At 34.8% G+C, this 15767-nt stretch overlaps 1 protein-coding gene across 2 annotated transcripts; it reads left to right on the top strand.

The window, feature by feature from the left end:
* Positions 1–608: 608 nt before the first annotated feature.
* On the top strand, positions 609–2320 carry LOC110007150 (hypothetical protein). 2 transcript variants are annotated; one of them, XR_016058725.1, is made up of 3 exons: positions 615–1722; positions 1824–1900; positions 2018–2320. XR_016058725.1 is itself a non-coding variant. In XM_020666471.2 (2 exons), exons 1-2 carry the CDS (start codon positions 1456–1458, stop codon positions 2077–2079), a joined length of 507 nt encoding a protein of 168 aa, XP_020522130.1. In that variant the 5' UTR covers positions 609–1455; the 3' UTR covers positions 2080–2320. The 2 variants fall into 2 exon arrangements, 1 of the variants encoding a protein (XP_020522130.1); XM_020666471.2 differs by having other exon boundaries at positions 609–1900.
* The last annotated feature ends 13447 nt before the right edge of the window (positions 2321–15767 follow it).

The raw sequence follows: 15767 nt of genomic DNA, 5'->3' as shown, positions 1-15767 counted from the left end.
CTTCCCCGAGCACAAGTTTACAACATTAAGAGAATCCCCTTCCACCTCCCATCCCACACACGGAAATCGTTCCTTCAAGAATTTAACGCCTCGTAAAAGTGCTAAAGAATCTGATACGTTGAAGTCAGAGAACTTTCCAATTAATCATCTTGACCTCAAGATGTATAATATAAAAAAAATAAATAATTTAAAGTCCTAAACATAGTTCATATGGTAAGAAGTTATCTAAATTTTCTATTTTACGATTTTAAGTGTTTGTAGATATTCTCAATATGCACCGTCTTTGAAATTTTAATTTTCATAATTAGGCTTGAATATAGAAATTCAAGCCATCGTAAGGTTTCGAACACCAAAACTACATTTTTTGCCTAAAAATTTTAAGGTTCACTCTTACTTGTATAGTAGAAGGTGCTCACCTTACACAAACCTCACCTATAAATTTACTTCATCATGTAGATAGGTCTGCTCGTCAATTTTAATTGTCCTATATTGCCCTTCAAACGAAGATCTCATCATTGGACCACTTTTTAACTATTTGTTTTTTTTGTTAGGTTTTATCAATAATAAGGTTCTGCCCTAACATTTAAGCCGTGGAAGGAATAGTTCGAGGATAGGGACCTCGAGCTGCACTATGGAGTCACCGGGGCTATCCACAAGTGGTCCGAGGTCCCAACTTCGGATTACCTAAATTGAGTTTTAATAGCATAACATAGAGATCCGAGAATGGGGCTTTGGACTTCTTTTTTGCACTGCCCTAGACCTTAGGGTATAACCCTACTATGAAATGATACTAGAAAGAAGAAACAAAAATTAAAAAGCGGGCATTCTCGGGGGTGTAATTTTTACCATAAATTAACGTATTTTGTATTTCATTAGATTATATGTGTCCGCACGTAAATTACTCTTAATTGTTTACTTTGGGTGTTAGTAAAATCGAGTAACGTAGGAAATGCTCTTTTGCCCTTCATTTCAAGAGAGATGTTAGAAATGATAAACCCCCATTTCTGATTGGAGAGAGAGAATTGTCTCCTTCAAATAAGAATCGAATCAGAGCTCGTTTGCCTCTTCATTCCTCTTTCCTAGCATTCCAGAAGAAAGAGAGAGAGAGTAATCTTCCCTGCCGAAAGAAGCGTATCAGAGTAGTTTCACTATCTGCGGTTCTTACCTAAGGGATTCTTGGGAGGAAGGATGTTTGGATCGTACTTTCTTGGAGATCTCTAGAAGGAGCGCATCCCCTCCTGACCCAAACCAAAGAACACTGATTAATCTCGATTTCTTCTCTTCTTATTTTATAGAGAGAAAGCACACCCCATCTGGTTAATCTCTCACACCAGCTTTGAGCGACAAACCAAATTTTGGTGTTCTTGAGTATTCGTCTTGTTTGATATTCTAGAGAGAGAAAGTGACAGAAATACAGGCATCCATCCATCGGCAAAGAAACCCATCAGAGAGAGAATGGCTTTTGAAGCAGCGAGTAGCAGCGAGAGGGAAGAAGGAGAGGGAAGGAGTGAAATTAGAGAGGTAGCGAGCGGAACTGAAAACAACAAGAAGGGTCAAGAATGGGATGGAACGACTGAAATTACAGAGGTAAAAGAGTCTTTGGAGAACCATCTGCCTGCTTACGATCATGCGACAAACCTCATGTGGCGTATGGAAGAAGAGGGAGCAGGCAAGAGGAAGGAGGAGGAAGGAGGACAGGGAACTAGTGAAATTACAGAGCAGGTAGGGAGTGAGGTCACATGGAAATATTTGCCCAAAAATGAAAATTGGCTAGGGGTAGGAACGATGAAGGATCACCAAACGGCTGCTGTTGTGTTCTATAGGGTGAACCAGAATAAAGTGGAAGAGGTTGAGAGAGAATGTGGAGGAGAGAGAGAGCTATGGCTTCAAGAAAATGCTGGTACGTGTTTCCATTTTCTTGTTTCTTCTGTTTGTTGATTTTATATCCCTTTTCTTTTCCGCTCTCTCTCTCTTAATTTGATTGATCATAGTTTGAATCATCAATATTTTTTTATAGGGCTTTTCAGTCCAAAAAGCATAAGAAATAGAATGATTGGGAAACGACCAAAACGACAGTGACGCCCAGAACGATCCTTGTTACATTTTTTGAGATTTAGCAGTCAATCAATCTTTCTCATTCAACTCTTTCGTGATTTCTGTTTTCTTTTTAATTTTCAAAGCATCGATTTCATCTACAATGTATCCGAATGCCATTGTTTCACCAAAAGTCACAACCATCATGTTGTGATCTGTAATCATAGCAGCACTTTGTATCAGATTTCAATATGGAATGTTCAATAAAATGCTGGTGATTGCTTCATGTTCCTTTTCTTCCCCTCATCTGCTTATTTATATGATACATGTTGATGTTGCTCGGGCTCTTGGGTCGATGAGGTCCTCTAGATTGATGCGCTAATCCCTGGAATGTTGGGTCGATGAGGTTCGCTGCTTAATACGTTTGTGTTTTGGACCGTGAGGTTTGTTTTATTTTATTTTTGTATTTAAAATAAGAGATTAATATTCGGTTTTTTGTGCATTCGGAGATTCGAAAGTTGGGAGATTCGAAAGTAGGATTTATAAACGGTAAATTTCAAACGCATTTTGGTCAAGTTATACTTTGCGATTTTTTTTTATATATATTTTATTATATTCTTCTATTTTTGACTAATAGACGCTCCAATTTTCAAGTGATTTGGATTTGTAAAAATAAAAAAAAAAATTTAAATACAAAATGAGATCGTGACCGTCATATCGGCTCGGATTAAATCTTAGCAATTGGATGACACTGTAGTAGTCAGCCCGTGGGCTGACATGATCTTTGCCCTATATCTATATATATATATATATATATATATATATATATATATATATATATATATATATATATATATATATATATATATGTGTGTGTGTGTGTGTGTGTGAGTGTGTGTGTATGTGTGTATGTGTGTGTGAATATACTACAAAAATGGCTATAGGCAAAAATGTACAGTGATTTTGCCTACCCTTATCACCTTCCAAAGTTCAACGCATGGTCACAATTGTTCGGTAGTATTTCATATTTCATTTTGTTTCTACAAATCAGAATGATCTGAAATTTTGAGCGTGTGTTCATCAAAAATAGGAGAATTTACGAAATATATCAAAAAAATATTTTACGTAAAACATTTGACAAAAATAAACCCGAAATGTTTTGGGGGTATTTTGGTAAAAAAATTTCACGAATTATTTTTGCTACATTTTTATTAGGTGCATCTCACTAAGATATACAAATGCTCCAAATTCCAAATCATTCTGATTTGTAGGAAACAATAAAAAATGAAACACTACCAGACAATCGTGACCATGCGATGAAATTTGAATGGTGATGAAAGTAGGCGAAATCGTTGTTCATTTTCGTCTATAGGTGTTGGAAAGACTTATATATATATATATATATATATATATATATATATATATATATATATATATATATATATATATATATATATATTTAGGAAAAAGATAATGTTAGCTCACTAGCTCATATGAACATGTGAGCTCATCAACCCAGATTGAATCTAGTCCGATCTGATAATCACAGATATTCTGTTGCGGGCCTTGACCTCCAAGACGTCGATATGGAGAAACGTAGATTATCCCGATTTCCCGGATGGGTTAACTAGCAAACAAGAACCCTTAGGACAACTTGGGACAAGTTGTCTTCGAAGGAAACCAAAAAATTTTAAAAAAGGGCTGGTGAGCTAATGCATTTTCTGCCACCTATCCGACAAAACATTTGAAATGTGTGAACATTCATGAATCTCTCTCGCATGGTATGCAGTTTTCCTTTCGTGGCAGCACTGGGATACTTAACCATCTACTCCACTATTGTGGCCGGAAAGCCATCACTATCGTCGAAAAAGCAAGATTCTCCAGCCTCCTCTTCCCCGTAGAGTCCAGCTCCGAAAACCTTAGCTTACTAAAGCCTCACTCGACTCTGAACCACCCGAAGCTGAACATTCATGAATCTCTCTCGCATGGTATGCAGTTTTCCTTTCGTGGCAGCACTGGGATACTTAACCATCTACTCCACTATTGTGGCCGGAAAGCCATCACTATCGTCGGAAAAGCAAGATTCTCCAGCCTCCTCTTCCCCGTAGAGTCCAGCTCTGAAAACCTTAGCTTACTAAAGCCTCACTCGACTCTGAACCACCCGAAGCTTTTTTTAGCTTACCTTTTGGCCCCTCTTTACAATTAATAACGTTGGAAAATCTCTCCCCCCGTTATTTTCCACCTAATCCTCTGTCAAATTGAGTTTTAGCATAATCCAAGCCCTCCATCTGGTCGGTAAACGCCTCTACACTGGTTCTTCTGGCAACTAGATCCAAGCCCTAGATAAACATAGTCTGGCTGTTGTTTCGACCTTGGATACGGTAAAGCATGTGGTAAACGTCATGGCGCCCATGAAATCATTGGCCATTGATGGTAGTCATGTCTTTATTGCTTTCCAAGAGTCAAAGATTTAAGGGTTTTTCATCCTTCCAATTCCCAAGCAAAGCTCATAACATTGATTCTTAATCTGTTTCATTTGGCTCCAAAATTTTCTCTCTTCTAAAGTTGGTCATTGTGTTTAAGGTCTTTATGCGCATCTTGGCTTAAGTTGGTTTTGTTTGTGCTTGTTGAGACCCTATTTTTCTTTTATGGGTCCTCTAAACAAAACTTTGCCCTCTCTTCGATTTGCATCTCAAAGAATTCCTTTGCCTCATGGAGCATTGATTTGTTCAAAGAGTTGGTGAGAGAAACTTGTTCAAAAAAAGGAAAATATCTCTATACCCCCTATTTTTAAGTTTTATTTCACAGGAGACCCAATATTTTAAAAGATATAATGAGGAAAAAAATTATAGATTTTATTTTTTCTAACCCTCTGAGCTAACTTAAACCTGTTTTGTTAAGCCAAATAAATCTAATAAGTCATGCCTTTTCTAAAATCTATCATCCCAAACTTCTAGAGAGAGAGAGAAGGGCTTCATGGAGGTGCGAGGTTATCGGGAATAGAGAGTGGTGTTTAGAGAAACATGGGAGGAGAGAATGAGTGAGAGATGCAGGAAGAGAGAGTGGTTGTGATGGGTGTATTTATCAAAAATATCATTATTTTTTGTTTAAAAATTTATTTTAATACATAATTTAAAAGATAAGCAATGGCAATTTTGAAATTTTTACAAAAGTACAATGACATTTTGGAAGTTAGTGTCCTGAAATTTTATTTGTAGAGTGCCCTTATCTTTCAGTAAAAATTTCAAAATTTTTATGGAGATGACAAAAGTACCCCTTGTCTTGTAGTAATATTCACAAAATTACACTTACTTAATGACGAAGATATCACAAAAAGCAATTCTAAAAAAATAAATTTAAACTGTAAAATTAGTAAATCCAGCATTCACAACTCTCTCTATCTTTAAAATTGTAATTTGAAGGGATGTTAGGTTTAGATTATTCCATATATATATATATATATATATATATATATATATATATATATATATATATATATATATATATATATATATATATATATATATATATATATGGGATAATGCTGAGATTGGCCACTAGCTTAAATGAACATATGAGCCCAATGGCTCATATTCAATCTAGGTCGTTTTGACGGTCACGACCTCATTTTGTATTTTAATTTTATATGTTTTTTTACAAATCCAAAAAATTTGAAGTTTTAGGCATCTAATGTTTTCATCAAGGTGCACCTAATAAAAATATTTAAAAATAATTAACAAAAATTTAATTGATCAAATACCCCTAAAATATTTAAGGCGTATTTTAGTCAATTTATTTCTAACAAATTATTTTTTTGATATTTTTATTAGATTCTCCTATATTTGAAGAATACATGTAAAAAAATTCAAGTTATTGGGGTTTGTAGAAAAAAAATTTAAATTTAAATATGAAATGAGGTTGTGACCGTCCGATCGGCCCTGATTGAATATGCATCATTAGACTGATATGAACCATATGTTCATATGAGCTAATGGGCTAAATTCAAAGTGGAGAAATTTGATGGCAAAAATAATTTTAGAATTTGAAAAATCAATGTTCATGATTTGCGAGTTTTATTTTATATTTTATTAGATTCTTCTAGTTTTTACGAATAGATGCTTCAAATTTCAAGTAATTTGGTTTTGTAGAAAAAAAAAAAAAAAGTCAAATACGAAATGCGATTGTGATCGCCAGATTCGGCTCAGATTGAATCTAAGCCATTGGATGACACTATAGCAATCAGCCCGTCGACAGATAGAATCTTTTGATACCACAAAAATGCCTATAGGCGAAAATAAATAGTGATTCCGTGAACCTTCATCACCGTCCAAAGTTCATCACAAGGTCACGATTGTCCAGTAGTGTTTTATTTTTCATTTTTTTCTACAAATTGGAATGATCTGAAATTTGGAGTGTATGTTCATAAAAAATAGGAAAATTTACGAAAAATATCCAAAACATATTTTACATGAAAACATTTGACAAAAATACCCCCGAATATTTTTTGGGGTATTTTGGGCAATTTCTTTCACCAGTTATTTTTGTTGTATTTTTATTAGGTTCGCCTCACTAAGATGTACGCACACTCCAAATTTTAGAACATTCTAATTTGTAAAAAAAAAAATGAAAAATGAAATACTACCAGACAATCGTGACCATGCGATAAAATTTGAATGGTGATGAATGTAGGCGAAATCATTGTTCATTTTTGCCTATAGGCATTGGGAAGACTTTTCCATATATATATATATATATATATATATATATATATATATATATATATATATATATATATATATATATATGAGCCCACTAGCTCATATGAATATATGAGCCCAACGACCCAAATTGAATCTGGTCCGATCTGACGATTACAGATATCCGGTAGTGTTTGAATTTAATTTTTTTCTACAAATCCAAATCATTTGAAATTTTAGAGTGTGTTTATCAAAAATAGGTGAATCTTCCAAAAATATAAAAAAAATATTTTACATGAAATAAATTGATCAAAATACCCCTGAAAAGATTCGGGTGGGTATTTTGGTCATTTTTCTTTCCACGAATAATTTTATTTTTATTTTTATTAAGTGTGTCGTGATGGGAAGAAAAGACACCTAAAATTTTAAATGATTTGAATTTGTAATAAATAAATTAAAATTCAAACACTACTGGACATCTGTGATCGTCAGATTGACCCAAATTCAATTAGGGCCGTTGGGCTCATTTTTTCCTTTGAGCTAATGGGTTCACCCAAGATTTTTCCTATATATATATATATATATATTTACAACCCTTCAAATTACAAAGGTTAATTTTAAAATGAGTTGTGAATAGTAGATTTACCAACTTTGTGATTTTTTTTTTTTAAAAAAGTTACGTTTGGTGATATCTTTATCAATAAGACTTGGGCACTTTTGTCATCTCCTTAAGAGGTAAGGTTGATGTTTTTAATAAATGGCAATGTCACTCTACAAATAAAGTTCTAAGACACTAACTTCTAAAGTGCTATTGTAATTTTGAAAATTTTCAAATTTATCCTTGCTTAATAGTTAACTTATAAAATACTAATTTTTATTAATAGTTAAGTTACTTATTAAACCAATTTTTTAAACAAAATATAATGATCTTTTTCATAAGGACCTGGTTTTTATGCGTCCAGTCCTGCACCTGTTCTTTTGCTGGCCTTGACATCTAAGACGCCGATATGGAGAAGAGTAGATTATTCCCGATTTCCCATATGGGTTAACCAACAAATAGGAACCCCCACGTTAACTTGGGACAAGTTGTCTTCAAAGGAAACAAAAAAAAATATACAAAAAGGATGGTGAGGTTGTGCATTTTCTACCACCCATCCGATAAAACATTTGAAATGTGTGGACATTCATCTCTCTCGCATGGTACGCCCTTTTCCTTTCGTGGTAGCACTGGCATGCTTAACCATCTACTCCACTAATGTGGCCGGAAAGCCATCACTATCGATGGAAAAGCAAGATTCTTCAGCCTCCTCTTCGCCCAGAGTCCAGCTCCGAAAACCCTAGCTTTACTAAAAGCCTCACTCGACTCTGAAACCACCTGAAGCCTTTTTAGCTTACCCTTTGCCCCCTCTTTACAATTAATAACATTGGAAAATATCTCCCCCTGTTTATTTCGGGCTAATCCTCTGTCAAATTGAGTTCTAGCATAATCCAAGCCCTCCATCTGATCGGTAAACGCCTCTACGCTGGTTCTTCTGGCAACTAGATCCAAACCCTAGATAAACACAATCTGGCTCTTCTTTCGACCTTGGATGCGGTAAAGCTTGTGGGAAGCGTCGTGACACCCCTGAAATTATTGGCCATTGATAGTGGTCATGTCTTCATCGCTTTCCAAGATGCAAAGATTGAAGGGTTTTCGTCCTTCCTATCCCAAGCAAAGCTGATAACATAGATCATTAATCTATTTCATTTGGGCCCAAAATTTTCTCTCTTCTAAAGTCGCTCATTGTGTTTAAGGTCTTTATCCGCATCTTGCCTAAGTTGGTGTTGTTTGTGTTAAAGCTTGTTGAGACCCTATTTTACTTTTATGGGTCCTCCAAACAAAACTTTGCCCAGTCTTTGATTGGCATCGCAGAGAATTCATTTGCGTCATGGAGCATGCTTTTCATCAACTCCTCTGGCACACGGTGTTTCATGATCTGTTCAAAGAGTTAGTGAGAGAAACTTATTAAAAAAAAGGAAAAATATCTCCATACCTATATTTTTAGGTTTCATTTCACAGTAGACCTAAGGTTTTAAAAGATATATTGGGATAAAAAAATGTAGATTTTATTTTTTCTAACCCTTTGAGCTAAATTAAACTTGTTTGTTTAGGCCAAATAAATCTAAAAAGACATGCCTTTTCCCAAAGCTATCCTCCCAAACTTCTAGAGAGAGAGAGAGAGAGAGAGAAAGGCTTCATGGAGGTGAGAGGATATCGAGAGGAGAGAGACGTATTTAAAAAAACATGGGAGGAGAGAGAGTAAGAGACAAAGGAAGAGAAAGTGGTTGTGATGGATGTATTTATCAAAAAGATCATTATTTTCAGTTTAAAAAATTATTTTAATATATAACTTAACAAATAAGAATAGTAAAATTGAAATTTTTACAAAAGTACAATGACAATTTGAAAGTTACTGTCCTGAAATTTTATTTGAAGAATGCCCTTGTCTTTCAATAAAAATTTTTACTTTTTCATGGAGATGACAAAAGTACCCATTGTCTTGTAGTAATATTTACAAAATTTCCCTTACTTAATGAGGAAGATATCACAAAAAGTAACTTTTTAAAAAAAAAAAAGACTACAAAATTAGTAAATCCATCATTCACAACTCCCTTTATCTTTAACCTTTGTAATTATCTCATATATATATATATATATATATATATATATATATATATATATATATATATATACGAGAATGCTGAGATTGACCCACTAGCTCATATGAACATATGAATCGAACGGCCTAGATTCAATCTGGGCTGTTCTGACAGTCACGACCTAATTTCGTAATTTAATTTTATGTATTTTTCAACTAATTCAAAAAATATAAAATTTTATACGTCTATTGTTCTCATCAAGGAGCACTTAATAAAAATATTTAAAAATAATTCACAAAAATTTAATTGAACAAAATACCCTTAAAATATTTCAAAGGTATTTTAGTCAATTTATTTTTTACAAATTATTTTTTTGATATTTTTATTAGATTCTTTTATTTTTTAAGAATACATATAAAAATTTTAAATTTATTTAGATTTGTAGAAACAAAACTAAAATTCAAATACGAAATGAGATCGTGACCGTCAGATCAGCCCAGATTGAATCTGCGCCTTTGAACTGATATGAACCATATGTTCATACGAGCTAGTGGGCTAAATTCAAAGTGGAGAAATTTGATGGAAAAAATAATTTTGGAATTTGTAAAATCAATGTTCGGGATTTGCTAGTGCAACCAGGTTTATATAAATCTCTGAAAGGAAAGTCGAAAAAACTAGAGTCCATGTCGATAAGGACTGGGAAGACTTAGATTTGAGGGCTATAAGCACTATTCAATTGTGTTTATCGAATGAAGTTCTATTTAATATCGTAAATGAGGATTCAATATCAATTCTTTGGTCGAAGCTTGAGAGTTTGTATATGACGAAATCCCTCACAAAACGACTGTTTTTTAAGCAAAAATTGTACACCTTGCTGATGAATGAAGGTACAAATATCCATGATCACCTTAATTATTTTAATAAAATTATTTGTGAATTATTGAATATTGATATTAAGATGAATGATGAGGATAAGGCCATAATTTTGTTATCCTCACTCCCTCGTTCGTATGAGCATTTAATCACAACATTGCTCTATGGAAAAGATACCATAGAAGTGGACGATGTGACTTCGACTCTTCTTTCTAATGATTTGTGGAAGAGACAGGATAATGCTCAGCCACATGCAAATGGTTTAATGGCCAGAGAAAGATCTGTTGAAAGAAATGAAAAGGGACATAAGAAACAGGGCTAGTCTAGATCCAAATCCCGATCTAGAAAAAGTAATATTTATTGCAATTATTGCAAGAAAAAATAGCATGTTAAGAATGATTGTTGGACATTCAAACAGAAAGAAAGACGAGCTTCTGAAACAGTTAATATAGTTGCTGGAAGCTCGGTAAGTGGAACAAATAATGTGTTGTCGGTCTCGACAAATTGTGACAAATCTAAAGATTCATGGGTTCTTGACTCAGGATGGTCCTATCATATGTGTCTTCTTCGAAATTGGTTCACCACATATAATAGCATTGATGGTGGATTAGTTTTGATGGAGAATGATGCAGCTTGCATGACCATTGGTGTTGGGAGAATTATTATCAAGATGTATGATGGGGTTGTCAGAACCTTGATTGATGTGAGACACACTCTAGATTTGAAGAAAAATCTTATTTCTTTGGGTACCTTAGACTCCAATGGCTGCAAATTTGTTGGCGAATGTGAAATTCTAAAGATTCTTAAGGGTGCTTTGGTTGTGATGAAAGGCAAGAAGATGAGACGGAATTTATATTTGCTGCTTGGGAATACTATCACAGATAGAGCAGCAATTTCTGTATTTGATGATGGTGATTCTGACTTGACTCAAATGTGGCATATGCGATTGAGCCACATGGGTGAGAGAGGTTTGGCAGAACTTAGCAAACGTAAATTGATCGATGGCGTGAAGAAGTACACGTTGGACTTCTGTGAGCACTATGTTTATGATAAGCAATGTATGGAGCAGTTTCGCATGTTAAAACATACCACAAAAGGTATTCTTGACTATATTCATTCAGATGTTTGGGGCCCTGCATCGGTTGTCTCAAAAAGCGAGCCTCTATACTTTGTTTCCTTCATAGATGATTTCTCTAAGAAGGTGTAGATTTACGCATTGCACAAAAGGTAGATGTATTTAACACATTCAAGCATTGGAAAGCAATGGTCGAAAGACATACTGAAAAGAAGGTCAAGTGCTTGAGGGCTGATAATGGTGGAGGGTATACTTCAGTGAAGTTTATGAATTTTAATAGAGCAAAGGAATTGTTCGTCACTTTACCACTCCAAAGATGCCGCAACAAAATGGAGTTGCTAAGCGCATGAACATGATACTTTTAGAAAATGCCCACAACATGTTGAGTAATGCTAGGCAAAAGACTTTTAGGCTGAAATGGTCAATACGGCGTGTTACCTCGTCAATAGGTTACTATTTACATCAATTGATTACAAAACACCATAAGAGGTATGGTCTAGTAAACCTGTCGCTTATTCTCATTTAAGAATTTTTGGATGTCCTGCTTATGTTCATGTGAAGGATGATAAGTTGAGTCTAAGGTCAAATAAGTATATTTCTGTTGGTTATGCGCATGGGGTTAAAGGCTATAAAATGTGATGCCCAGATCCCAAGTCGCCTAAGTTTATTGTCAATTGTGATGTTAAGTTTGATGAATCTTCCATGTTAAAGCACATTCAAAATGTGCAACAAAGGAAAATTGCAGTAGTAGTGATGCAGTGAAGGTGGAGTTGATAACTCTAGAAAATACTCCAAATTATGTGCTAGAAATTCCTTGTGAGAGAGTGGAGGAAGATGTTGACCATGAGGAGGTCGTTAAGTCTATTCCACTTGAGTAAGAGCATCAATTTGGAAAGAGAAAGAGAATAAAAAGTCAATCGTGCAGTACAGTTTTGAGGACATGGTGGCTTATGCATTGACTGCCACAAGCCAAGAGTCATCCACTTTTAAGGAAGCTATACAGGATAGTGACAGTTAGCAGGTGGAGTGAAGTCATGGATGAAGAAATGAAATCTCTTCAGAAGAATCGTACTCGAGAACTCGTGAAGTTGCTTAAAGCCAAGAGAGTTATTGGTTGTAAGTGAGTTTATAAAAAGAAAGATGGGTCACCTGAGACTGGTGGTGATCGTTTTAAGGCACGTTTGGTTGCAAAAGGCTATGCGCATAAAGAATGTGTTGATTATAATGAGTTTTTCTCTCCAATTGTAAAACACACTACTATTCGGGTTTTACTAGTCATGGTTGCATTGTTTGATTTGGAATTAGAGCAGCTTGATATCAAAATTGCATTCTTTCATGGAGAGTTAGAATAACAAATTTATATGACTTAGCCAAAAGGGTTTGTTGTTAAAAAAAAGGAGGACCATGTCTGCAAGTTGAAGAGGTTATTGTACGGCCTAAAGCAGTCTCTTACGTAGTGGTACAAACATTTTGATACATTCATGATTGGACACGGGTATATCAGAAGTAAGGATGATAATTGTGTCTATTTTAAGAAATTTACTGATGGTTCGTTCATCTATTTATTACTTTATGGGGATGATATGCTTATTGTTCCGAAGAATTATTTACAAATAAATAAATTGAAGACTCAACTTGCTTACAAATCAATAAATTGAAGACTCAGCTTGCTAGAGAATTTTGGTATGGAGATTTGCAGAGATTGAAAGTTGGGTAAATTGTGGCTATCTCAGAAGGAGTATATTGAGAAATTCCTCGTTAGATTCGAGATGGAAAATTCAAAGCCCGTGGGTACTCCTCTTGCTGCACATTTCAAATTGTCGGCAGCATTATCTCAAAGTTCAAATGCTGAAAAAAAATACATATCACGTGTTCGCTATGCGAGTGCAGTTGGAAGCCTTATGTATGCAATGGTTTGCACTCGTCCAGATATTTCACATGTCGTTAGTGTTGTTAGTAAGTATATGGCTAATCCAGGAAATGAGCATTGGTATGCGGTAAAATGGATTATGCGTTACCTAAAGGGTACATCAGATATGGGCCAAAAGTTTGATAGAGATAACAAGTTTGGTGACAAGGTTGTTGGTTATGTTGATGATGACTTTGCATGTGATTTGGAGTGTAGGAGATCTACTACAGGTTATGTGTTTACACTTGCAGGAATGCCAATCAGCTGGAGGTCGATGCTACAAACTATGGTTGCCTTGTCTACGACAAAATTTGAATACATGGCTATTACTGAAGCAGTAAAAGAAGTCATTTAGCTGAGAGGGCTTGTAAGCGATTTAGGAGCAATTTAGGCTCACCATAGGATGAGACTATTATTTATTGTGATAGTCATAGTGCAATACATTGGCGACGAACCATTTATATCATTTAAGGACGAAGCATATTGATGCCAGACACCATTTTATTCGTGAGATCATAGCTGAAGATGACATCTTGTTATTGAAGATTGATACCAAGAAGAATGTTGCAGATATATTGACAAAGCCGATTTCATTACAAAAGTTCAAACTATGTTTAGACTTGACTAATGTGTTGCGAAGATAAGCGCCTATAGAGAAGAAGGTCGATGAGAATTTCTTTTAGAATTCAAGCTAAGGTAGAGATTTGTTGATATTTATCTTGAATTCTTAAGTATCTAATTTTACGGGATTGGTTTCCTCTAATTTAGGTTTCCTATTTATGTGGGTAGAGCCTATTATTCGGATCTAAGTTTATGGATAAGTCCTACATGGATTAGGATAGAGCCTTATGTCCACATGGATAGGGATAAAGTTCATTGTTGATAAAGTTAGGAAAGTTGAGATTGGTTTGACGTACTTTGGGACTTTATTCTCTCTATATAAAGATGTTTTTTCTCGAGAGAGAGAGAGAGAGAGAGAGAGAGAGAGAGAGAGAGAGAGCATGTGTAGAAAAGTAGGCCATACATAAGTGCACTTTTGGGTTCATCTTCTCTTGTAGAGAGAGAAAGTGCATAGAGAAAAAATATAGAGAAACTTTTGAGGTTTTTTTGCAGGGAAACAAAATTGTAGAGAAGAAGGCTTTGTGAGATATTGAGTCTCTGGTTCTCTCAAAAGTTGTCTTGTAATTTTCTTTCTTTGCTTTAGTGAAAAACATCAATCGTTTTTGCCCATGGATGTAGTCACATCTGTGACAAACTACGTAAATCCTGGTATTCTTTTTAAGTTAATTATTTCCTGCTTAAATTTGTTGCTTGTTACTGGTTTATTGTCGCTTCTTTTTCTCGTACTTTATTTGCTGAAAATCAACCCATCTTTAGAGCTTCCACGCACAACAGTTTTGGCATGTCAAGAGACATACATCAAACCCCCAGGAAAAAAAAAACAACTTTTTAACTGCTCAAACACTTCAATTTTCTTTTAAATTTTTTTTTTTTCTTCTTTCTTTGTAAGTGTTCAGAGTGCTGCTCAAATGCTTAATACATTCGTGTTTTGGGCCATGATAAGGTTCGTTTTATTTTATTTTGTATTTAAAATATGAGATTAATATTTCGTTTCCTTGTGCATTGGGAGATTCGAGAGTTGGGAGATTCAAGAATAGGACTTCCAAATGGTATTGTACCCAAAACATTTCATGGGTATTTTGATCAAGTTATAATTTATGATTTTTTTATTATATTTTATTAGATTCTCCTATTTTTGAAGAATATACGCTCCAAATTTCAAGATATTTGAATTTATAAAAAAAATAAAAATTCAAATACGAAATGAGATCGTGACCTTCAAATCAGCCCGGATTGAATCCGAGCAATTGGATAACACTGTAGCTATCAGCCCGTGGGCTGACAAGATCTTATATATATATATATATATATATATGGAGAAGAGTCGATTATTCCTGATTTTCGAGATGGGTTAACCAGTTAACAAGAACCCCCAGGTGAGCTTGGGACAAGTTGTCTTTCAAAGAAACCAAAAGAAAAAAAAAAGGATGGTGAGCTAGTGCATTTTCTGCCACCCATCCGACAAAACATTTGAAATGTGTGTACATTCATGAATCTCTCTCACATGGTATGCCCTTTTCCTTTCATGGCAGCACTGGCCTGCTTAGCCATCTACTCCACCATTGTGTTTAAGGTCTTTATGCGCATCTTGGCCTAAGTTGGTTTTGTTTGTGCTAAAGCTTGTTGAGACCCTATTTTTCTTTTATGGGTCCTCCAAACAAAACATCACCCTCTCTTCGATTGGCATCTCAAAGAATTCTTTTGCCTCATGGAGCATGTTTTTCATCAACTCCCCTGGCACGCGGTGTTTCACGATATGTTCAAAGAGTTTGTGAGAGAAACTTGTTAAAAAAATGGAAAATATTTCCATACCCCGTATTTAAAGGTTTCATTTGACAGTAGACTCAAGGTTTTAAAAGATATATTAGAGCACAAAAATTATATATTTAATTTCTTCTAACCCCCAAAACTAACTTAG

This window comes from Amborella trichopoda, chromosome 7, assembly GCF_054954075.1.
Source record: "Amborella trichopoda isolate Santa Cruz 75 chromosome 7, AtrichopodaSantaCruz75HAP2 v2.0, whole genome shotgun sequence".
In the NCBI taxonomy this organism is placed as follows: domain Eukaryota; kingdom Viridiplantae; phylum Streptophyta; class Magnoliopsida; order Amborellales; family Amborellaceae; genus Amborella; species Amborella trichopoda.
This window is presented reverse-complemented; position numbering and strand designations above follow the sequence as displayed.

Coding starts and splice junctions, on each gene's coding strand:
- LOC110007150 (XM_020666471.2), top strand. CDS start 1,456: ATGGCTTTTGAAGCAGCGAGTAGCAGCGAGAGGGAAGAAGGAGAGGGA. Junction 1,901..2,017: donor ATGGCTTCAAGAAAATGCTG/GTACGTGTTTCC, acceptor ATTTTTTTATAG/GGCTTTTCAGTCCAAAAAGC.